Source organism: Coregonus lavaretus (genome assembly GCF_964263955.1).
Source record: "Coregonus lavaretus genome assembly, chromosome: 23".
Lineage (NCBI taxonomy): Eukaryota > Metazoa > Chordata > Actinopteri > Salmoniformes > Salmonidae > Coregonus > Coregonus lavaretus.
The window spans coordinates 3,925,773-3,951,071 of NC_140010.1; the positions used below are offsets into that span (position 1 = coordinate 3,925,773).

At 43.6% G+C, this 25,299-nt stretch overlaps 1 protein-coding gene across 2 annotated transcripts in view; it reads right to left on the minus strand.

The window, feature by feature from the left end:
- LOC311098733 (rho guanine nucleotide exchange factor 18-like) overlaps positions 1 to 25,299 on the minus strand; it is a 40,880-nt gene that overhangs the window by 5,821 nt on the left and 9,760 nt on the right. For both annotated transcript variants that reach the window (XM_084139275.1, XM_084139274.1), the window contains exons 2-19: positions 25,201 to 25,270; positions 24,556 to 24,668; positions 24,161 to 24,301; positions 23,449 to 23,570; positions 23,249 to 23,359; positions 22,402 to 22,645; positions 16,437 to 16,691; positions 16,024 to 16,103; positions 14,955 to 15,133; positions 14,539 to 14,612; positions 13,995 to 14,180; positions 12,968 to 13,186; positions 10,896 to 11,008; positions 10,514 to 10,561; positions 9,553 to 9,735; positions 9,016 to 9,168; positions 5,155 to 5,283; positions 3,218 to 3,370 (exon numbers count right to left, since the gene is read on the minus strand). In XM_084139275.1, the coding sequence (XP_083995401.1) occupies positions 3,218 to 3,370; positions 5,155 to 5,283; positions 9,016 to 9,168; positions 9,553 to 9,735; positions 10,514 to 10,561; positions 10,896 to 11,008; positions 12,968 to 13,186; positions 13,995 to 14,180; positions 14,539 to 14,612; positions 14,955 to 15,133; positions 16,024 to 16,103; positions 16,437 to 16,691; positions 22,402 to 22,645; positions 23,249 to 23,359; positions 23,449 to 23,570; positions 24,161 to 24,301; positions 24,556 to 24,661 (2,496 nt within the window). In that variant the 5' untranslated portion in view covers positions 24,662 to 24,668; positions 25,201 to 25,270. The remainder of the gene's footprint in view (positions 1 to 3,217; positions 3,371 to 5,154; positions 5,284 to 9,015; positions 9,169 to 9,552; positions 9,736 to 10,513; positions 10,562 to 10,895; positions 11,009 to 12,967; positions 13,187 to 13,994; positions 14,181 to 14,538; positions 14,613 to 14,954; positions 15,134 to 16,023; positions 16,104 to 16,436; positions 16,692 to 22,401; positions 22,646 to 23,248; positions 23,360 to 23,448; positions 23,571 to 24,160; positions 24,302 to 24,555; positions 24,669 to 25,200; positions 25,271 to 25,299) is intronic.

The window sequence follows — 25,299 nt, forward strand, 5'->3', positions numbered from 1 at the left end:
CCCCCCTGTATATATAGCCTCCCTACTGTCACTTTATTTTACTGTATATATAGCCTCCCTACTGTCACTTTATTTTACTTTTGCTCTTTTTTCTCTCAACACTTTTTTTGTTGTTGTTTTATTTAAAAAAAAATAAATGCACTGTTGGTTAAGGGCAGGTAAGTAAGCATTTTACTGTGATGTCTGCACCTGTTGTATTCGGCGCATGTGACCAATAAAATTTGATTTGATTTGATTTGAACAGACAGCTATGGAGATCTAACTGGCAAGAGTGTTGCACCGAGTGTACTGAATGGGACCTTTATTGTCCATTTACATGGAAATTCAGCATACAAAACACACAATATCAATACACTATAGAACAACAAATGCAATAGAAAAATGCTGGGAAGTGAGCACACATATTCACGTAGTTCTGTGGGTTTAAAAATACTGGTCACTTTGATTCCAGGAATCCTCTAACTGGGATTCATATGTGAAAACAAAACACACAATATCAATACATTTTTACATTTTAGTCATTTAGCAGACGCTCTTATCCAGAGCGACTTACAGTTAGTGAGTGCATACATTATTTTTATTTTATTTTTCATACTGGCCCCACCCGTGGGAATCGAACCCACAACCCTGGCGTTGCAAACGCCATGCTCTACCAACTGAGCTACAGTGGGGAAAAAAAGTATTTAGTCAGCCACCAATTGTGCAAGTTTTCCCACTTAAAAAGATGAGAGGCCTGTAATTTTCATCATAGGTACACGTCAACTATGACAGACAAAATGAGATTTTTTTTCTCCAGAAAATCACATTGTAGGATTTTTAATGAATTTATTTGCAAATTATGGTGGAAAATAAGTATTTGGTCAATAACAAAAGTTTCTCAATACTTTGTTATATACCCTTTGTTGGCAATGACACAGGTCAAACGTTTTCTGTAAGTCTTCACAAGGTTTTCACACACTGTTGCTGGTATTTTGGCCCATTCCTCCATGCAGATCTCCTCTAGAGCAGTGATGTTTTGGGGCTGTCGCTGGGCAACACGGACTTTCAACTCCCTCCAAAGATTTTCTATGGGGTTGAGATCTGGAGACTGGTTAGGCCACTCCAGGACCTTGAAATGCTTCTTACGAAGCCACTCCTTCGTTGCCCGGGCGGTGTGTTTGGGATCATTGTCATGCTGAAAGACCCAGCCACGTTTCATCTTCAATGCCCTTGCTGATGGAAGGAAGTTTTCACTCAAAATCTCACGATACATGGCCCCATTCATTCTTTCCTTTACACGGATCAGTCGTCCTGGTCCCTTTGCAGAAAAACAGCCCCAAAGCATGATGTTTCCACCCCCATGCTTCACAGTAGGTATGGTGTTCTTTGGAGGCAACTCAGCATTCTTTGTCCTCCAAACACGACTAGTTGAGTTTTTACCAAAAAGTTCTATTTTGGTTTCATCTGACCATATGACATTCTCCCAATCCTCTTTTGGATCATCCAAATGCACTCTAGCAAACTTCAGACGGGCCTGGACATGTACTGGCTTAAGCAGGGGGACACGTCTGGCACTGCAGGATTTGAGTCCCTGGCGGCGTAGTGTGTTACTGATGGTAGGCTTTGTTACTTTGGTCCCAGCTCTCTGCAGGTCATTCACTAGGTCCCCCCGTGTGGTTCTGGGATTTTTGCTCACCGTTCTTGTGATCATTTTGACCCCACGGGGTGAGATCTTGCGTGGAGCCCCAGATCGAGGGAGATTATCAGTGGTCTTGTATGTCTTCCATTTCCTAATAATTGCTCCCACAGTTGATTTCTTCAAACCAATTTGCTTACCTATTGCAGATTCAGTCTTCCCAGCCTGGTGCAGGTCTACAATTTTGTTTCTGGTGTCCTTTGACAGCTCTTTGGTCTTGGCCATAGTGGAATTTGGAGTGTGACTGTTTGAGGTTGTGGACAGGTGTCTTTTATACTGATAACAAGTTAAAACAGGTGCCATTAATACAGGTAACGAGTGGAGGACAGAGGAGCCTCTTAAAGAAGAAGTTACAGGTCTGCGAGAGCCAGAAATCTTGCTTGTTTGTAGGTGACCAAATACTTATTTTCCACCATAATTTGCAAATAAATTCATAAAAAATCCTACAATGTGATTTTCTGGAGAAAAAAAATCTCAATTTGTCTGTCATAGTTGACGTGTACCTATGATGAAAATTACAGGCCTCTCGCATCTTTTTAAGTGGGAGAACTTGCACAATTGGTGGCTGACTAAATACTTTTTTCCCCCACTGTACATCCCTGCCGGCCATTCCCTCCCCTACCCTCCCCTACCAATCAGGCCTTTATGGTAGAGTGGCCAGACGGAAGCCACTCCTCAGTAAAAAGCACATGACAGACCACTTGGAGTTTGCCAAAAGGCACCTAAAAGACTCTCAGACCATGAGAAACAAGATTCTCTGGTCTGATGAAACCAAGATTGAACTCTTTGGCCTGAATGCCAAGCGTCACGTCTGGAGGAAACCTGGCACCATCCCTATGGTGAAGCATGGTGGTGGCAGCATCATCATGCTGTGGGGATGTTTTTCAGCGGCAAGGACTGGGAGACTAGTCAGGATCGAGGGAAAGATGAACAGAGCAAAGTACAGAGAGATCCTTGATAAAAACCTGCTCCAGACCGCTCAGGACCTCAGACTGGGGTGAAGGTTCACCTTCCAACAGGACAACGACCCTAAGCACACAGCCAAGACAATGCAAGAGTGGCTTCGGGACAAGTCTCTGAATGTCCTACAGTGGCCCAGCCAGAGCCCGGACTTTAACCCTATCGAACATCTCTGGAGAGACCTAAAAATAGCTGTGCAGCGACATTCCCCATCCAACCTGACAGAGCTTGAGAGGATCTGCAGAGAAGAATGGGTGAACTCCCCAAATACAGGTGTGCCAAGTTTGTAGCGTCATACCCAAGAAGACTCGAGGCTGTAATCGCTGCCAAAGGTGCTTCAACAAAGTACTGAGTAAAGGGTCTGAATACGTTTTTTATTTTGTATACATTTGCAAAAAAATCTAAAAGCCTGTTTTTGCTTTGTCATTATGGGGTATTGTATGCAGATTGATGAGGGAAAAAAACAATTTAATCGATTTTAGAATAAGACTGTAATGTAACAAAATGTCAAGGGGTCTGAATACTTTCCGAATGCACTGTATACTGTCCTGCCACTCTCCTGTTACGCCCTATGTGGCTCACCTCTGGGGGCTGCTCCAGGAAAAAGTTGGTGGCTACAGAGAGGCTGGGGCGGACGTGGACCTTGGGTGTCTGGATCACCTCTCTTCCTGTCGTCAAACCACCCATCAGGTCCCCTCGGAAGGACTGGGAGAGGAGGGGGTCCCTTCGGAAGGACTGGGAGAGGAGGGGAGAAGAAGAGAATGAGTGGATGATGTAAACATCCCATACATCAACCTCTATAAATACATCAACATCTATAAATACCTCAACATCTATAAATACCTCAACATCTATAAATACATCAACATCTATAAATACCTCAACATCTATAAATACCTCAACATCTATAAATACCTCAACATCTATAAATACATCAACATCTATAAATACATCAACATCTATAAATACCTCAACATCTATAAATACCTCAACATCTACAAATACCTCAACATCTATAAATACCTCAACATCTATAAATACCTCAACATCTATAAATACCTCAACATCTACAAATACCTCAACATCTATAAATACCTCAACATCTATAAATACCTCAACATCTATAAATACCTCAACATCTATAAATACCTCAACATCTATAAATACCTCAACATCTATAAATACCTCAACATCTATAAATACCTCAACATCTATAAATACTTCAACATCTATAAATACCTCAACATCTATAAATACCTCAACATCTATAAATACCTCAACATCTATAAATACCTCAACATCTATAAATACCTCAACATCTATAAATACCTCAACATCTATAAATACCTCAACATCTATAAATACCTCAACATCTACAAATACCTCAACATCTATAAATACCTCAACATCTATAAATACCTCAACATCTATAAATACCTCAACATCTATAAATACCTCAACATCTATAAATACTTCAACATCTATAAATACCTCAACATCTATAAATACATCAACATCTATAAATACCTCAACATCTATAAATACCTCAACATCTATAAATACATCAACATCTATAAATACATCAACATCTATAAATACCTCAACATCTATAAATACCTCAACATCTATAAATACCTCAACATCTATAAATACCTCAACATCTACAAATACCTCAACATCTATAAATACCTCAACATCTATAAATACCTCAACATCTATAAATACCTCAACATCTACAAATACCTCAACATCTATAAATACCTCAACATCTATAAATACCTCAACATCTATAAATACATCAACATCTATAAATACCTCAACATCTATAAATACCTCAACATCTATAAATACATCAACATCTATAAATACCTCAACATCTATAAATACATCAACATCTATAAATACCTCAACATCTATAAATACCTCAACATCTATAAATACCTCAACATCTATAAATACCTCAACATCTATAAATACCTCAACATCTACAAATACCTCAACATCTATAAATACCTCAACATCTATAAATACCTCAACATCTATAAATACCTCAACATCTATAAATACATCAACATCTATAAATACCTCAACATCTATAAATACCTCAACATCTATAAATACCTCAACATCTATAAATACCTCAACATCTATAAATACCTCAACATCTATAAATACCTCAACATCTACAAATACCTCAACATCTATAAATACCTCAACATCTATAAATACCTCAACATCTATAAATACCTCAACATCTATAAATACCTCAACATCTATAAATACCTCAACATCTATAAATACCTCAACATCTACAAATACCTCAACATCTATAAATACCTCAACATCTATAAATACCTCAACATCTATAAATACATCAACATCTATAAATACCTCAACATCTATAAATACCTCAACATCTATAAATACCTCAACATCTATAAATACCTCAACATCTATAAATACATAAACAACAGCTCCTCTCACTATTGGTGCTCAGTTCTTAACAACCACATCCCCACCTGCTGGGTTTTGAAGTTAAAACTCCCAGGGTTGGTGATGGTCTTGTTCTGCTTCAACTTCATCTGTGTATTGAGGTGTTCTTTCTGTTTTTCCACCGTCCTCGTTGACTCCCTCAGCCTCTCCAGATCCTGTTGGTACGTTACACGAAAAACAAATTCATTTAAATACATGTTTTTGTCACATACGACGGATAGGTGCAGTGAAATGTGTTGTTTTACAGGATCAGCCATAGTAGTACGGCACCCCTGGAGCAAATTAAGGTTACGTGCCTTGCTCAAGGGCACCAACAGATTTTTCACCTTGTCGACTCGGGTATTCGAACCAGCGACCTTTTGGTTACTGGTCCACCGCTCTAACCGTTAGGCTACCTGCCACTGTCAGCAGAATACCACCCTGCATCCCACTGCTGGCTTGCCTCTGAAGCTAAGCAGGGTCCCTGGATGGGAGACCAGATGCTGCTGGAAGTGGTGTTGGAGGGCCACTAGAGGACGCTCTTCCCTCTGGTCTTAAGATCGAATCCCAGGCCAGTGAAGGGGACATTGTCCTGTGTAGGGTGCTGTCTTTTGGATGGTATGTTAAATGGTTGTCCTGACTCTTTGTGGTCACAAAAGATCCCATGGCACTTATCGTAAGAGTAGGAGTGTTAACCCTGGTGTCCTGGCTAAATTCCCAATCTGGCCCTCATACCATCATGGCCACCTAATTATCTGGCGCAAATTGGTTGCCGTGCATCACCCAAGTGGGTGCTACACATTGGTGAGATTCCTCCTAACTATGTAAAGCGCTATATAAGTCAAATCAATTATTATTAATTTGTTAAGCTTTGTTTTATTTAGTTTTTAGCTCATACCACTTTTTTTATATATACATTTTTTACATTTAAATTATTTAGCAGATGCTCTTATCCAGACCACAATTGTTAGGGAGCGGTAGAAATTTATACAATTGTTACCCGGAGAAAAATGGGGGAGGGTCATGCTTTTTCAATTTCAGTCAGGGGGAGGGTTTAGTATTTTTTATTTTAGTCCAGGGGAGGGTCATGTAATTTGTAATCGATTAAATGTCCTATTGTTCAGGGTTTGAGAATTAGTTGCTTATTATAGTATCTCGATGTGTGCCTGATGCTGCCCCTCATCCGTGATTGTCTGCTGGGCGCAATATCAAGTCTGCCTAATGTGGTCTCAATCAAATAATCCATAGCATATACTAAGGCTATAAGAAGAGCGTGCTCGGAGAAGCACAGGGAAAAGTTATATTTCTAAGAACATGTACTTCCTTCCCGAGTTTTTGCGCTGCTGGGATGGTGTATATAAAACTAGTCTACACTGCATTACACACTGCAATGGATAGGCATTCCCAATCATGAGCCCCGGCCTGCCCTGCTCTCGTTGATGTACAGCCTTTTGTGCTGCCTAACCAACGACTGTGCTGTGTACGGTGGCACTTCAGGTGGCGAGTCAAAGGTATCTTCCGGAAGAAAAATAAAATTGTCCAGCAAATGCAGTATCTGTGCGTGCGGGACTCGGCCTACTGATGTCCTGTTCAGTTTGAGAGGGAGAGCGTGAAGATGAGGTGGAGGACTGGAGGTAAGCTTGCTACTGCTAGAATTGATTTCAATAAAAACAATATGTTTTGTTGCCCATAATGAAGCTATTTATTCGAGTTATTTACCACACAATAAGCCATATTTGAGTAATTGACATCTATGAAGCGGCAGCCGCGGAGATGGACAGCGCATGGGTGCTGAAGGAAGGCTAATTCGAGAAGGCCCAATTCATTTAAACTAGGGGTGTCAAACTCATTCCATGGAGGACATAATTTCTGCAGGTTTTTGGTTTTTCCTTTCACAATTAAGCCAGAGACAACCAGGTTTGGATAGTTCCTAACTAATTCAGCAATCAAGGACAAGGGAGTAGCAAAAACCCGCAGACACTCTGCCCTCATTCGAATGATTGTGACACCTGTGATTTAAACAGTCTTCATTTTAATTTGACTTTATAGGCATCTAACAACAAGAGGGCTGTTGTGTTGGAGCCTATGTCTTCCCATTCAGGAAATAAGAGGTAGTGCTACCTGTTTGACGGACGAAATTATAGTCTACTATCCATAGATTTTCTCAACGAATTCCTTCAGTCACCGTTCACTCCTTAAATATATCAGTGTCAGTGAAGGGCTTGGTGTGTTAAAGTTAAAACCACCTCTTGTATTCGGCGCATGTGACAAATAAAATGTGATTTGATTTGTGGCTTTCATTAAAAGAAAATGGCTATAAAAGCATAGGCCTACCCATTGTTCGCTTAATATTTATTTTTTAAATGGACCCGATTATATAAAGTAATCTATAACGACGCTTTAGTCCATAATGCTTCATGCTAGAAACAAGCTGTAGATTGCCGGGGGAAAGACGTGACTCCGATGCATACGGGACATCTTTGGTTTGTCTCTATGATATTCAGAGGCTGCGCTACAACCTTTTACAGCCGAGGAGACAAGAAAATGTACTTTGCTTGGGAAGTAAATGTGTGATTCTGTCACTATCAATCGACGTTCAACATTTCAACACGCTATTAAAACAACATACTAACTCTAAATCAGTCAGGAGGAAGCCAGGTAGCCTCAGGAGGAACACTAATTAATTATTTAGGCTATATTATTATTATTATTATTTCAAGGCTATAGCCTGCCATTTAAGAAATCAATTGTGAAGCATTTGTGATGCGCTACAGGCTGGCAGGAGGGCTCAGCATTTCAACAACATCAACAGCAGCACTTCAACATTTAGTCTTTATATGATGAAACAACATGTTTTTTTTTTATACTTGGAATTAAATAACAATGAAACGAAAAAATGCCTTATTACGCTATACAGCTAGGCTATAGCTGGCTATACAGTCATTCTACAGTGCCTTTTTGAATTCACTTTTAGAAACAGAAGTTTGGCCAGTCTTTGGTTTGACGATCATGTGGTGAGCATGCATGCCCCGTTTGTTAATTTAGCCTAGCAGATGCTCTTATATTCCCACGCCCTAATCACAGTCAACACACATCTATTTTGTAACAACAGTACCATAGAATAAAATAGAATAAATTAGAAAATGATAGTTTCCCAAATGAAATAAAGTTACCTGATGATATGAGGCTGCTGTGTTAAACAACAAATTGCTTATTTTTTTTTTCTTCTAATTAATTGATGATCAGATACTTCAGTTGTAACTGGTTCTGTTACACTATAAAAACCTTTTTATACAGTTGATAGACAACTTTAGCACTGTTAGACTATCCTCTTTTTTTAACAATAGCCTGTATAGAAATCGAAATGTCTCCGGTGCTGCTGCATGCGCTCATTCGTTGTCATGCTCTGTTGTGGTATTAAAATAGATTCTGCTCGTCTCCAGTCATGTAAAATGACGTAGAATTGCACGAAATGCGTTTATAAAAGGCATTTTTTTTTTCTTGGCCTGCAAATAAGATGATAGATTCATTCAGTTCTTTTTTTATAATGTATATATTTTAACACCCATACCCTTGTCCGCGGTGGTCTGTGAATCCACAACCTTTTGGCTACTTTGCCATGGAACGCTTACAAAACAAATAACCGTTTGTAAAACTGCATATCTAAGGCTGTGGTCTGTCCTAGGAGTGGAGGGTAAATGGTAGGCATATTCTCTGCTATCCATTTTATGTCTTAACTATTATTTTGGGTATAGGGGAGAGTCACTTGTTTTTTTTCAAGCATTCAGGGAGGGTAAAAATATATTTTACTGAAGGGAGGGCTATCCATTTTCATTTCAGAGAGGTCAGATTTTGTCCAGGTATCCCGTCCCTTATATTATTATATTGTAACGAAACGAAGCAGCAACCTGTTGGTACGTCTCTCTCTGTCTCTCCAGCTCCTCTCTCTCCTCCTCTAGTTTCTCCTCCAGTCTCCTACACTCCTCCTCTCTCTGTCTTAGCTCCGCCTCTAGGACCTCCGCCTGCAGCCGGTGACGCTCCCGCTCCTTCTCCCAGCGAGCCTGGGGATAGAGATGAATGAAAGATGAGCTGGAGAGATAGAGATGAGATATCAGAGGGATGAGACAGAGACAGATAGATCCCCTACATCAGGGGTACTCAACTCTTATCTTACGAGACCTGGAGCCTGCTGGTTTTCTGTTCTACCAGATAATTAATTGCACCCACCTGGTGTCCCAGGTCTAAATCAGTCTCTGATTAGAGGGGAACAATGAAAACAGCAGTGGATCTGGCTTGGAGGTCCAGAGTTGAATTTGAATTTCCCTACCTCAGATTCCCCACCTCAGATTCCCCACCTCAGATTCCCCACCTCAGATTCCCCACCTCAGATTCCCTACCTCCGTTTCCCTACCTCCGTTTCCCTAACATAATAAACAGTATTGTACCTGGTTTTGGCGGTGCTGTGTCTGCAGCTTGTGGAAGTCGGCCATCTCTTCTCTCTGTTTCTCCAGGTTACGTTGTTTCTCCTGGTCCAGGAGCATGTTGCCTCGGGTGCGACCCGGACGCTCACGCTCCAAAATAGAGGCACGCTGGAGCTCAATGTGGCTGTCCTGCTGGGAGACGATGGCCTACGGAGAGGGACAGTGGACAAACTTAACACCAGGAGGCAGAGGGCATATGATGCAAAACTCATCATACTGACTGTATTTCTGCCTGCTTGAATGTGAATAGCTCAGATACATTTACGTCATTTAGCAGACGCGACTTACAAATTGGTGCATTCACCTTATGATAGCCAGTGGGACAACACTAAAACATGAAATTACCCTGGGAATCGATAGAACATAGCTCAGAGATGCACAAATACGAAGTGGGTGAATCTTTCCTTTAACACCAGCGAGGGGCACGGAACAAACTTAACACCAGTGATGGACAGGGTACAAACTTCAGACCAGGGAGTTTGCCCTCAGAACAGCCTCAATTCGTCGGGGCATGGACTCTACAAGGGTGTCGAAAGCGTTCCACGGGGATGCTGGCCCATGTTGACTACAATGCTTCCCACAGTTGGGTCAAGTTGGCTGGATGTCCTTTGGGTTGTGGACCATTCTTGATACACACGGGAAACTGTTGAGCGTGAAAAACCCAGCAGCGATGCAGTTCTTGACACAAATCGGTGCGCCTGGCACCTACTACCCTGTTCAAAGACACTTAAATCTTTTGTCTTGCCCATTCACCCTCTGAATGGCACACATACACAATCCATGTCTCAAGGCTTAAAAATCCTTCTTTAACACTGATTGAAGTGGATTTAAACAAGTGACATCAATAAGGGATCATAGCTTTCACCTGGATTCACCTGGTCAGTCTCTGTCATGGAATGTTTTGTATACTCAGTGTATGTCGTACCTGCAGACCGTACAGCCGATGTGAGAGCATCAGCACTCTGTAAAATAACTGGGGAGAGAGAGAGAAATAAAGTTGAGACAATCAAAAACATTGTTCAGATTCAGAGTAATCTAGCAACACTTAACTGGGCTTCAGGGAAGGATGGATTTGGGCATGGAGAACTACAGTATGATGCAGATGCCTCATCAGCTTGTAATCACAATACCATGAATCAGACTAACTAAACTAGCCCTCCCTTCCTCTCTGAGGGGAGAACAAGGGCACACTTGCAGGAGGGAACGAGTGCACACTTGCAGGAGGGAACGAGTGCACACTTGCAGGAGGGAACGAGCGCACACTTGCGAGGAGATGGGGGTAGAGAATGGGACAGCCAGTCACTCACCGACAGTTCCAGGCTCTCTGATTGGTCGAGGTCCTGTAGCTGGGGGTCAGAGTTCGAACGCTGATGTCGTCCCTCCACACTGCCTGGCCGTTCTCCTGCCGGTATACTACCATCTGGAAAACATAATGTTAAACTGTGTTCAAAAGAAAACACTGGATTTGTGAGATATGAGGAATGACATGACCAGATATGGACAGTGGTATAATAGTCCATCTGTATGAGTGGTAGACTGACTGGTAGACTGACTGAACGGTAGACTGACTGGTAGACTGACTGAACGGGTAGACTGACTGGTAGACTGACTGAACGGTAGACTGACTGGTAGACTGACTGAACGGGTAGACTGACTGGTAGACTGACTGAACGGTAGACTGGCTGGTAGACTGACTGAACGGGTAGACTGACTGGTAGACTGACTGAACGGTAGACTGACTGGTAGACTGACTGGTAGACAGACTGACTGGTAGACTGACTGAACGGGTAGACTGACTGAACGGTAGACTGGCTGGTAGACTGACTGAACGGTAGACTGACTGGTAGACTGACTGAACGGGTAGACTGACTGGTAGACTGACTGAACGGTAGACTGACTGGTAGACTGACTGAACGGTAGACTGACTGGTAGACTGACTGAACGGGTAGACTGACTGGTAGACTGACTGAACGGTAGACTGACTGGTAGACTGACTGGTAGACAGACTGACTGGTAGACTGACTGAACGGGTAGACTGACTGGTAGACTGACTGAACGGTAGACTGACTGGTAGACTGACTGGTAGACAGACTGACTGGTAGACTGACTGAACGGGTAGACTGACTGAACGGTAGACTGGCTGGTAGACTGACTGAACGGTAGACTGACTGAACGGGTAGACTGACTGGTAGACTGACTGGTAGACTGACTGAACGGTAGACTGACTGGTAGACTGACTGAACGGGTAGACTGACTGGTAGACTGACTGAACGGTAGACTGACTGGTAGACTGACTGAACGGTAGACTGACTGGTAGACTGACTGGTAGACAGACTGACTGGTAGACTGACTGAACGGTAGACTGACTGAACGGTAGACTGGCTGGTAGACTGACTGAACGGTAGACTGACTGGTAGACTGACTGAACGGGTAGACTGACTGGTAGACTGACTGAACGGTAGACTGGCTGGTAGACTGACTGAACGGGTAGACTGACTGGTAGACTGACTGACTGGTAGACTGACTGGTAGACAGACTGACTGGTAGACTGACTGAACGGGTAGACTGACTGAACGGTAGACTGGCTGGTAGACTGACTGAACGGTAGACTGACTGGTAGACTGACTGAACGGGTAGACTGACTGGTAGACTGACTGAACGGGTAGACTGACTGGTAGACTGACTGAACGGGTAGACTGACTGAACGGTAGACTGACTGGTAGACTGACTGAACGGGTAGACTGACTGGTAGACTGACTGAACGGTAGACTGACTGGTAGACTGACTGAACGGTAGACTGACTGGTAGACTGACTGAACGGGTAGACTGACTGAACGGTAGACTGACTGGTAGACTGACTGGTAGACTGACTGACTGGTAGACTGACTGAACGGGTAGACTGACTGGTAGACTGACTGAACGGTAGACTGACTGGTAGACTGACTGGTAGACAGACTGACTGGTAGACTGACTGAACGGGTAGACTGACTGAACGGTAGACTGGCTGGTAGACTGACTGAACGGTAGACTGACTGGTAGACTGACTGAACGGGTAGACTGACTGGTAGACTGACTGGTAGACTGACTGAACGGTAGACTGACTGGTAGACTGACTGAACGGGTAGACTGACTGGTAGACTGACTGAACGGTAGACTGACTGGTAGACTGACTGAACGGTAGACTGACTGGTAGACTGACTGGTAGACAGACTGACCGGTAGACTGACTGAACGGTAGACTGACTGAACGGTAGACTGGCTGGTAGACTGACTGAACGGTAGACTGACTGAACGGTAGACTGACTGAACGGTAGACTGGCTGGTAGACTTACTGGTAGACAGACTGACGGACAGGTAGACCGACTGACTGGTAGACTTACACTTGATGGGGGTGGGAGGGTTGCAGTCGTAACCTCCGAAGGTCTCAGCTCTCCTAAGCACCGCCAGGTTCCCCAGCCGCCCAAGGCCTAGCCCCCCTTGACCAAGCCGTAGCACTTCTGGCCTCAAACTGAACCCCCCTGGTCTCAGACTGTCCTCTGGAGTGGGGTGGGGATCTCTCACAGTCACACCGGACAGGAGCAGGTTCTGCAGATTCTCCACTGAGAGAAGAAGAAGAAGAAGAAACTAAAAGCTGATTATCTGACAGACAAGCTGACATTGGATTCTCATGGTGGGTCAATGAACATTCATAACAGATTTACTAAAGACGACGGTTAAGTGAAGTATTATCAGATCCTATCAGACCTGCCAGGAGTACCAAGGCCAGGGACAAACATTCCATCTAGACTATCAGAGGGGATGGTGGAGCTACTACAATATTGCTTTAACCAATCAGAGCTACTACAATATTGCTTTAACCAATCAGAGCTACTACAATATTGCTTTAACCAATCAAACTATGTATCAAACCCTCTCAGATCTCCACAATTGCTTAGGGCAGTGGTTCCCAAACTGTGGGGCGTGCCCCCTAGGGGGCATACCTTAGAGAGCTATTTATAACGTGTCAGAAATGTCCAGATCAACTAGCCCATGTCAGCTAACGTTTTTTTAGATAGGTGTTTTAGCCCACCGATTTTGTTGTAATGTTTGAGTCACGTAAATATCACATGAATACACATTAGACATGGCTAAATGTATAGAATTGCAAGGAAATTAGCATTAAAACGGCAAAATGTTCTCTACCCACCATGACCAAATGTGTAGAATTGCAGAAAATAAGCTTTAAACCTGCTAAATTCTCTCTCCACCAACAAGAGGGGTGTGAACAGTTTGTGTCATCAACAGTGCTTGTGCCCATAGAAATAGAAGTGGGGGGGGGGGGGGGGGGGGGGGGGGCAAGATGTTCCCCAATGCTGGGAGGGGGGCCTGAGTGAAAAGTCTAGGATTAGATTCGTGCTTCATTCCTACCCTCAGTGATGGCCCCCTTGAGCAGTGTCTCCCCCTGCTGAATGTCTGAGGCGTCAGTGCGGAGCAGCAGACGGGAGTGGCCAGCTACATTCTCTAGCCCTGTTAAAGCCTCCGCCATGTCAGCAAACATCTGCAGCTTCTCTGTCAGGCTCTGCACGATCTGGGCATCCTTCATATACAGACGCTCTGGAAACACACACACATATTCTATGGTCAGAATAACACCGGGAGACATACAGACGATCTGAAAACACACAGATTCTATGGTCAGAGTAACACCGGGAGACATACAGACGATCTGAAAACACACAGATTCTATGGTCAGAGTAACACCGGGAGACATACAGACGATCTGAAAACACACAGATTCTATGGTCAGAGTAACACCGGGAGACATACAGACGATCTGAAAACACACAGATTCTATGGTCAGAATAACACACACACGAGACGCTCTGGAAACACATTCCGTAAGGCCTGACAATGGGAGTTGAGGGCATTTGGACAGCTGTCGGGTAGAGCTGGTAGAGGTAGAGTCTCTTACCTCGGAAGTCTCGGAGTCTGGCTAGCCTGGCCTCCTCCTGCTCACTGTTCAGCTGCTCCTCCATTGCTGGACAACTGGTACACAAAGAGAGTCAAACACACTGGGGTTACTATAAGCCCTAGGAACTGACCCATACGCTGATCCCAAATCAGTTGAAAGTGTAGAAAGTAAAATAACTGGAGGTGGAGAGGTAAGTGAGCTGACCCATACGCTGATCCCAAATCAGTTGAAAGTGTAGAAAGTAAAGAGGTAAGTGAGAGAGGAGAGAGGAAAAGTATGAGATTGTTCTCTCAAATTTGGTCTATATTGTCCTCTCTGTCCTTGCCCTAACCCCTCCCTATGTCATTCCTACCCTATGTAATTCCTACCCTATGTCATTCCTACCCTATGTCATTCCTACCCTATGTCACTCCTACCTGTCGACAGCATCTCGTATAAGGCTCATCCAGGCGTTGCAGTCCTCTCTGGAGGAGGTGTGTATCTCGTACATCTCCGGCTTGCTGGACGAAGCACTGATCAGGAACATAGCCTTGTCCTCATGGGCCATCTCCCTGACGATCAGCATCTGGAGGGAGATCACCGATGGCTTGTTGTCCTGATGAAGGAGAGGAGGAAGAGAAAGAGAGGAGAGGACGAGGAGGAGAAGGAGAGGAGAGGACGAGGAGGAGAAGGAGAGGAGGAGGAGGAGGAGGAGGAGGAGGAGGAGGAGAGGACGAGGAGGAGAAGGAGAGGAGGAGGAGGAGAAGGAGAGAAGGAGAGGAGGAGGAGAAGGAGGGGAGGGGAAAGAGAGGAGAGGACAAGGAGAGGAGGAGAAGGAGAGGAGGAGAAGAGGAGAAGGAGAGGAGGATGAGGAGGAGAGGAGGAGGAGAAAGAGAGGAGAGGATGAGAAGAGGATGAGAAGGAGAGGAGAGGACGAGGAGAGGAAGAGGAGAAGGAGAAGGAGGAGGAGAAAGAGGAGGAGAAGGAGAGGACAAGGAGAAGGAGAGGAGGAGGAGAAACGAGGAGGAGAAGGAGAGGAGGAGAGGAGGAGGAGAAGGAGAGGAGGGGGAGAAGGAGAGGAGGAGAAAGAGAGGAGAGGACAAGGAGAGGAGGAGAAGGAGAGGAGGAGAAGAGGAGGAGAAGGAGAGGAGGATGAGGAGGAGAGGAGGAGGAGAAAGAGAGGAGAGGATGAGGAGAGGAGGAGAAGGAGAGGAGGAGGAGAAGAGGAGGAGAAGGAGAGGAGGAGAAGGAGAGGAGGAGGAGAAACGAGGAGGAGAGGGAGAGGAGGAGGAGAGAGAGGAGGAGAAGGAGAGGGAGAGGAGAAGGAAGGGAGGAGGAGGAGGAGATGGATGAGGAGGAGGACACAGAGGATCAGAGGTTATCAACATTTTATGTACCAGAGACGGGCAAACTATGGCCTTCTCTCCTTGAAGGAGGACATACTTTAAAACTAGCACGTTTGGATTAAAATGAGTAGAGTATTTTATATTGAGAAAATTCCCTCACCACATTAACAAATATGAGTTTCTGGTCCTTTTCCTTTTGTAAGAGCAGCAGGACATCTGACAACAGGACAGCATGGATGTCTGAAGACATGGGGGATAGAAACAGACAAACACTCAAACAACAAATACATCGTCCTCACAGCATTGCTAATAGATACATATGACTGATCAGGAGTTTTCCCATTACTGTGTGACCTGACCAGAAGGAATTATGAGTTCTAGATATAGGCTATAACAGGGCCTGGTAGGTCACATGAGGTCTTGGGTGTCCAGAATGAGAATCACTGATTACTAGAACAATTGTTCAGAACAATTTTTCAGAAAAGCTGCAGTAAAACCTAGCTTTTCCACTGCAAATATCACACAGAGAAAACATTTCCAGATCCCAGAGGGACTGATTAGAGAGGTCACCACCTTTGAGCCGTCCGTTGGCCGCCCGACAGCTGACGGTCCCCTCATGGAGCAGGGTTCTGGAGCCCTCAGCCAGATCGTCTCTCGTGAACACCCTGCCGTCCTTCCACCGGCCCTGGGAACGAGGCTCTAACCTGCTGCCTATGTCTCTCAGCCTGGAGGCCCTCTCATAGTCATGGACCTGGGAGTCCACAGCAGAGATGGTCTCTCTGATCAGAACCAGGGCCTGGGCCAGGGCGCTGTGCTCCTCACTGTCGGCTGGTGGGAGGAGAGGAGGACACACAGAGAGAGAAGTCAGAGGACCACAATGGAAATAAATTGTGGAACTTCTTTAATGGAAAACTATTACAGTAAGTTCACTTTCTACTCAAACAAGCATAAAACATTATATTATCTGTACCTCTATTTTCTTTAATCAAGAAAATTGAAATTTGACATATGAGCTTGTCTGACCACCACGCTGACTACTGCCAACTTCAAATCTGAGAAACTACTAAAAGAGCCACAAGATGGCATTACTACAAAGTCCTACATTCTGTGATCAATTTGAAATTGAACTAAATGAATTCATAATGATCAATAAAAATTCAGTCGATGAATCCCGGATTCTATGGGACGCCACCAAATGTTTAAAAAAAATAATGCAACCGTATTTGCATCTGGGTTGAATAAATCACAATTAAAGAAGATATCAGAATTGAAAATGTTAACTGCGTTAGCGCATTCTCAACAAATACTTTTTTCAGACCAGGTAGCTATAAATCTTTCCAAAGTCAAGATAGAACTTAATTTATTGAGAAAACAGAACAGAATTTTCCATCCATTGAGTTAAACTCAACCATTACCTTCATGGTAATCATCCTAGTCGTTTACTGGCCTAAGGAGTAATGATCAATTAGCTGATATAGCAACTGTTGAATCTGAAACAGAGGAATTACTATCAAAACCAAAATTAATCAAAGTTTCTCCAGCTTCTATAAAGAACTGTACACCTCTGATTGTAAATCCACACCAAGCCAGACCTTTCTAAAATAATTAAGAACTCCTCTTCTCTCAACAGAAGAAGCCACCTCGGCCTCCCGAGTGGCGCAAGGCACTGCATCACAGTGCTTGCTGTGCCACTAGAGATCCTGGTTCGAGTCCCGGCTCTGTCGCAGCCGGCCGCGACCGGGACACCCATGGGGCGGCGCACAATTGGGGCGGCGCACAATTGGCCCAGCGACATCCAGGGTAGGGGAGGGTTTGGCTGGCAGGGATGTTCTTGTCCCATCGCGCACTAGCGACTCCTGTGGCAGGCCGGGCGCAGTGCACGCTGACTCGGTCGCCAGGTGTACGGTGTTTCCTCCAGCACATTGGTGCGGCTGGCTTGCGGGTTAAGCGGGCACTGTGTCAAGAAGCAGTGCGGCTCGGTTGGGTTGTGTTTCGGAGGACACACGACTCTTGACCTTCGCCTCTCCTGTGTCCGTACGGGAATTGCAGCGATGGGACAAGACTGTAACTACCAATTGGATACCACGAAATTGGGGAGAAAAGAAAAGAAAAAAAAAGAACAAGCCACCTCGCTGGGAGCCCAAATCTCTCTCAATGAACTCAAAAGGGCATTGGATAGCATTAATAAATGCAAATCACCTGGATGGGTCAGTATTCCTCCTGAGGTCTATTAAAAATGTTGGATTAAATTAGGTCAACTATTGCTTGAAATTATTAACACAGCCGTTCACAAAAGGTTCATTTGGGAGAGATGTGAATACAGCACTAATTTCGCTTTTATAAAAAAAAGGTAAGGATGCTACTCAGTGTTCTCACTATCTTTGATAAACATTTATTAAACTGTTTTCCAAAATGTTGTCGTCCCGTCTCGAGACTCCACATGGAACCAAAGCGGGTTTGTTCAAAAACGTTTTTCCTCAGATAACCTCCGTCGACTATTACATCTCTTAAATGCTTTATCAGAAACAACGGCTCCTTGGACTGTATGATCTCTCGATGCAAAAAAAGCTTTTGATATAATAATAATAAATAATAAATAAATAAATAATTGGTCATTTAGCAGACGCTCTTATCCAGAGCGACTTACAGGAGCAATTAGGGTTAAGTGCCTTGCTCAAGGGCACATCGACAGATTTTTCACCTAGTCGGCTGGGGGATTAGAACCAGCGACCTTTCGATTACTGGCACAACGCTCTTAACCACTAAGCTACCTGCCGCCCTTATAGAATGGACATATCTCTGGTCTGTCTTGGAACATATGGGAATTGGTTCCAATTTCATTAATATGATTGAAATGCTATATGTCAATCCCTCAGCCACAGTTATAAACAGGCAATATCTGCACTGCTCCATTCAGAATCACTAGAAGCAGCAGACAAGGTGATCCAATTTCACCATTGCTATTTTTATTATCCATGGAACCCCTGACCGAAGCAATTCACCAATCAAAGAAAATAACACCAATTTCCCTCAAATCTAGTGATCACTTCATCTCATTACACAGACAATATTTTACTATCTCAATCGCTCCCAAACACATTGAAGATCATAGTTAAATTCAGCTTCATCTCAAGTTATAAATTAATCTAACCAAATCAGCCCTAGTGCCGCTCAAGAACCCGATGGAGGACTCCATCTCTACTTACGGAATCCCAATCGTTTCCCATTTTAAAAACTTGGGAGTAGATATACTTCCTTCCTTAGATAAAACCAGTGCCAGAAACTTGAACAGAATGCTCAAATCAATCCGACCTCATCAGATATCTCAGGTGCTTAACCGGCAGAATACCTACTGTCAAAATTCATATATTGCAACGGCTGAATTTCTGTAGTTAAATGCTTCCCATGGCTCTCCCTTCTGGCTATGGGGATAAAATTCATAATGCGATTTCAAAATGTATGTGGCAAGGTAAACGATCCCAGATCAAATTAACAAACTTACAGTGGGGAGAACAAGTATTTGATACACTGCCGATTTTGCAGGTTTTCCTACTTACAAAGCATGTAGAGGTCTGTAATTTTTATCATAGGTACACTTCAACTGTGAGAGACGTAATCTAAAACAAAAATCCGGAAAATCACATTGTATGATTTTTAAGTAATTAATTTGCATTTTATTGCATGACATAAGTATTTGATCATCTACCAACCAGTAAGAATTCCGGCTCTCACAGACCTGTTAGTTTTTCTTTAAGAAGCCCTCCTGTTCTCCACTCATTACCTGTATTAACTGCACCTGTTTGAACTCGTTACCTGTATAAAAGACACCTGTCCACACACTCAATCAAACAAACAGACTCCAACCTCTCAACAATGCCCAAGACCAGAGAGCTGTGTAAGGACATCAGGGATAAAAATGTAGACCTGCACAAGGCTGTGATGGGCTACAGGACAATAGGCAAGCAGCTTGGTGAGAAGGCAACAACTGTTGGCGCAATTATTAGAAAATGGAAGAAGTTCAAGATGACGGTCAATCACCCTCGGTCTGGGGCTCCATGCAAGATCTCACCTTGTGGGGCATCAATGATCATGAGGAAGATGAGGGATCAGCCCAGAACTACACGGCAGGACCTGGTCAATGACCTGAAGAGAGCTGGGACCACAGTCTCAAAGAAAACCATTAGTAACACACTACGCCATCATGGATTAAAATCCTGCAGCGCACGCAAGGTCCCCGTGCTCAAGCCAGCGCATGTCCAGGCCCGTCTGAAGTTTGCCAATGACCATCTGGATGATCCAGAGGAGGAATGGGAGAAGGTCATGTGGTCTGATGAGACAAAAATAGAGCTTTTTGGTCTAAACTCCACTCACCGTGTTTGGAGGAAGAAGAAGGATGAGTACAACCCCAAGAACACCATCCCAACCGTGAAGCATGGTGGTGGAAACATCATTCTTTGGGGATGCTTTTCTGCTAAGGGGACAGGACGACTGCACCGTATTTAGGGGAGGATGGATGGGACCATGTATCGCGAGATCTTGGCCAACAACCTCCTTCCCTCAGTAAGAGCATTGAAGATGGGTCGTGGCTGGGTCTTCCAGCATGACAACGACCCGAAACACACAGCCAGGGCAACTAAGGAGTGGCTCCGTAAGAAGCATCTCAAGGTCCTGGAGTGGCCTAGCCAGTCTCCAGACCTGAACCCAATAGAAAATCTTTGGAGGGAGCTGAAAGTCCGTATTGCCCAGCGACAGCCCCGAAACCTAAAGGATCTGGAGAATGTCTGTATGGAGGAGTGGGCCAAAATCCCTGCTGCAGTGTGTGCAAACCTGGTCAAGACCTACAGGAAACGTATTATCTCTGTAATTGCAAACAAAGGTTTCTGTACCAAATATTAAGTTCTGCTTTTCTGATGTATCAAATACGTATGTCATGCAATAAAATGCAAATTAATTACTTAAAAATCATACAATGTGATTTTCTGGATTTTTGTTTTAGATTCCGTCTCTCACAGTTGAAGTGTACCTATGATAAAAATTACAGACCTCTACATGCTTTGTAAGTAGGAAAACCTGCAAAATCAGCAGTGTATCAAATACTTCTTCTCCCAACTGTACATAGAGGGAAAGACGTAGGAGGACTATCCATACCAAACTTTAAATTGTATTTCCAAGCACTAGCATTTCGCCCCATCCTAAATTTGTTTAGACATGATTCTTCTGCCCCCTGGCTGAGTAGAGAGAGAAATATGGTCTCCTATTACCCTGGAAGACGTGGTCTTCACTGATATATCCCTTAAACAATGTCAACTACGCTTTGGTACTATTATTGCTCACACAATTTTTTTTGGCCGCATAATTTCAAAACTGTGTAACTGGGAATCAAAATGGCATGCCCATACTCTATATTTCACAATAATGCCTTGCGATCTTGAGGGAGGCCTTTTGCATACCCCCAATGGTCCAAATGTGGAATCTGTACGCTTGCCGATATCACGAACAGTAATAGTTTGAGAACATCCCAAGATTTGAAAGAAACATACACATTACCAGGCAACTCCTTTTTCCTATATTTACAACTTAGGTCAGAAATGGGATGGGAGGTTGGATGGAGACATGTTGGCTGGGTGGGGGTGGGGGGTTTGGGGGTGGGGGGTTTGGGGGTGGAGGCTCACTTCTTTTTGGTTATATTTTCCTGTTTATACTGAATGTATTATTACTTATACTCTGTGTATTTCTTCCTGTTTATACTGAATGTATTATTACTTAAACTCTGTGTATTTCTTCCTGTTTATACTGAATGTATTATTACTTAAACTCTGTGTATTTCTTCCTGTTTATACTGAATGTATTATTACTTAAACTCTGTGTATTTCTTCCTGTTTATACTGAATGTATTATTACTTAAACTCTGTGTATTTCTTCCTGTTTATACTGAATGTATTATTACTTAAACTCTGTGTATTTCTTCCTGTTTATACTGAATGTATTATTACTTAAACTCTGTGTATTTCTTCCTGTTTATACTGAATGTATTATTACTTAAACTCTGTGTATTTCTTCCTGTTTATACTGAATGTATTATTACTTAAACTCTGTGTATTTCTTCCTGTTTATGTTCTTCTTCTTTTGAGTGGCAGCCTACAGGTTGATGTTTTATCAACTTAAACATTTAAATGGATAATGTACCTGTAACCCCCCCCCCCCCAACAAAAAACAAATAAACAAATAAAAACTATTACAGTAAGGTACTTCATTGTTACCCAGAAATGATTTGATATTGAGATAAAAACAGCTGCATTGGGCCTTTAAATGCAATGTATCCACTTGGCTGGAATTTAATTGTGGCTGGAATTGTATTTTTGAAACTGTCAAATAAATCCATCAATCAAGTCACACTGCAGACTCTGGGTCAAATGCCCAACAGATTCTACCCACCTAGCATGCCAGGCAAGCGAATCAAGTGCACCTAGTGACCTTCAGTGATACAGTCTAACTGTATGATTTGAGTAGTATAATGCTTGTTGAGACAGTTAGTTACCAACAGTGTTCAGTAGAATGCGTTCCACCAGGACAGGGTACTTTGTGATCCGCTGAGTCACCAACAGGATGCATTCTGGGACTCCTAACCGCCGAACGACGGACAACCGACCGATTTTCGTCATTAAGTTCTGGAACTTCTTGTTGTTCTGTAGCTGTTCCTTGTAGAAGCTGACAGCGTCTGTGTGGTGACTACAGAACACTCCATAACTCTCCTTCATCCTCTCCCCCATCTCACCTGAAAACTACAAAACAACATTATCATCAGGGAAACAACATTCTGATGAGGTAAACAACAACATACTGATCAGGTATGACAAAGGGAAAGTACAGAGAGTCATGATTTCCTTAGAACGTTTAATCAAAAGGAACCATTTATGCTGGTGAGGACAGGGCCACACCCCCACCATGTCATACCTGCCATACCACAGGCCTCCTGAGTGGTTAGCTAGCTCAGCACACAGACAAGAGACAGAGAGATAGAGAGACAGAGACAGACAGAGAGAGAGAGCGAGACAGAGACAGAGACAGACAGAGAGAGAGAGAGAGAGAGAGACAGAGACTGAGAGAGAGAGACAGAGACAGAGAGAGAGACAAAGAGAGAGACAGAGAGACAGAGACAGAGACAGAGACAGAGACAGAGAGAGACAGAGAGACAGAGACAGAGAGACAGAGAGAGAGAGACAGAGAGAGAGACAGAGAGAGAGACAGAGACAGAGCGAGAGAGACAGAGAGAGAGACAGAGAGAGAGACAGAGAGAGAGACAGAGACAGAGACAGAGAGAGAGACAAAGAGAGAGACAGAGAGAGAGACAGAGACAGAGAGACAGAGAGACAGAGACATGCTACCTGGTTGATGAGTATATCTCCCAGCTGTGTGACAGTGTGGTGGTTGTGTCTGTCCCGGCAGTCCCTGAGACACCACAGGAAGCGTTGGTGGACGTGCAGCAGGTTGTCCAGCTGATGGAAGAGTGAAAGAGCGATTACACACATCTATTGGTTTTAAACAGGAGATCAAACACAGAGACTATAGACGGAGACGGAGATACCTGAGGGAACATCCTCTCTAGCCTAGTCTCCTCCATTTGTAGGCTCTGTCTCAGCTCATACTGGTAAACACTCAGCAGCAGTTTCAGGGTCCGCACATGATGAACCTCTGTCTGGATCAACTCTGGGGGGGACAGTGTCCTCACATCATCACTACTGTTATATATAGTCATCATCACTACTGTTATATATAGTCATCATCACTACTGTTATATATAGTCATCATCACTACTGTTATATATAGTCATCATCACTACTGTTATATATAGTCATCATCACTACTGTTATATATAGTCATCATCACTACTGTTATATATAGTCATCATCACTACTGTTATATATAGTCATCATCACTACTGTTATATATAGTCATCATCACTACTGTTATATATAGTCATCATCAACATCATTAGGATTGTAATATATAATTATCATCAACATCATCTTCACCATGAGAGCATCAAAGCCGTGATGCATCTTGTGACTGACTGACTGATCTAGAAATATTATTGAGTAGTTACTTGTGATGCAAGATGATTTGTAGATCAGTCAGTCTCAACTATTCGTTTAAGTCGGTTACAATGTCGAAGGCGCCCATTATCATCATCATCCTCAGTCTCATCCCCCTCCACACAGGCCTTTTGCAGATAACATCCTCCACCCTGCTATCCAGCTCCAGTACTGTATGTTCTTACTATTGAGCTATTTTCTTACCGTAGATTACATCTTGCCTCTTTACAGCATCTTGGTGGAGGCTGTTTACATACTGCTGGTCCACAGCAACACTCCAGGACTCTCCCTCCAAGTCCTGAGCATCAGCCGCCAGCTCCGCTCGCAGGGCAGAGTAGTGGCCATCTATACACACACACACACAATAATACACAGAGTTATGGGCATCTCTACCAGACATAACAATAACACACACACACAGCCTTAATAACACTTGGTCATCTGTTGGGCATCAACAATGAAATGGGCAACGGCCAAAATGGAATGAAGGTGGTTTGGTGAACCACACTCAAGTGATTTGAGACCTGGAGTCTTGCATAAGCTCTAGGCTTTAGCTCAGAAACCCCCCCTATTATACAGCAAGCAACCAGGTGACGTACCTTCTAAGTTGATGGTGTCTGTGGAGGACGTGGACAGGGACACAGAGTCCTCATGAGGAGGAGTGGGCCAGGGAGAGAGTCCTCTGGCAGCATCCAGGTCATCCATGTGCTATCTGGAAGTTAAAGAGAGAGAAAGAAAGAAGAGAGAAACAGAGAGAGACAGAGAGACAGAGAGAGAGAGAGAGAGAGAGACAGACAGACAGACAGACAGACAGACAGACAGACAGACAGACAGACAGACAGACAGACAGACAGACAGACAGACAGACAGACAGACAGACAGACAGACAGACAGACAGACAGACAGACAGACAGACAGACAGACAGACAGACAGACAGACAGACAGACAGACAGAGAGAGAGAGAGAGAGAGAGAGAGAGAGAGAGAGAGAGAGAGAGAGAGAGAGAGAGAGAGAGAGAGAGAGAGAGAGAGAGAGAGAGAGAGAGAATTTAAATGCTAACTTGTAAAGCTAATGAGAAGAAACATGTCCAGGTCACAATACCACTGTCCTGGCAGTCTGGTTTCATGTAAAGACAGTTTAGTTTTGTTGTGGCCTGCTGTAAATTTGACATTTTTAGACTTCTTTACATTATACAGAATATTCAGAAAGGGCAGTTCATCAGGATACAGAGAGATCAACTCACCTTGGTTGGGAGAAACTTGTTGCTACTGTTGATTTCTTGGAACGATCAAAAGGCTGTATAAAAACCACCCCTGACAGGAAGAGAGGATCAGATGGTGAT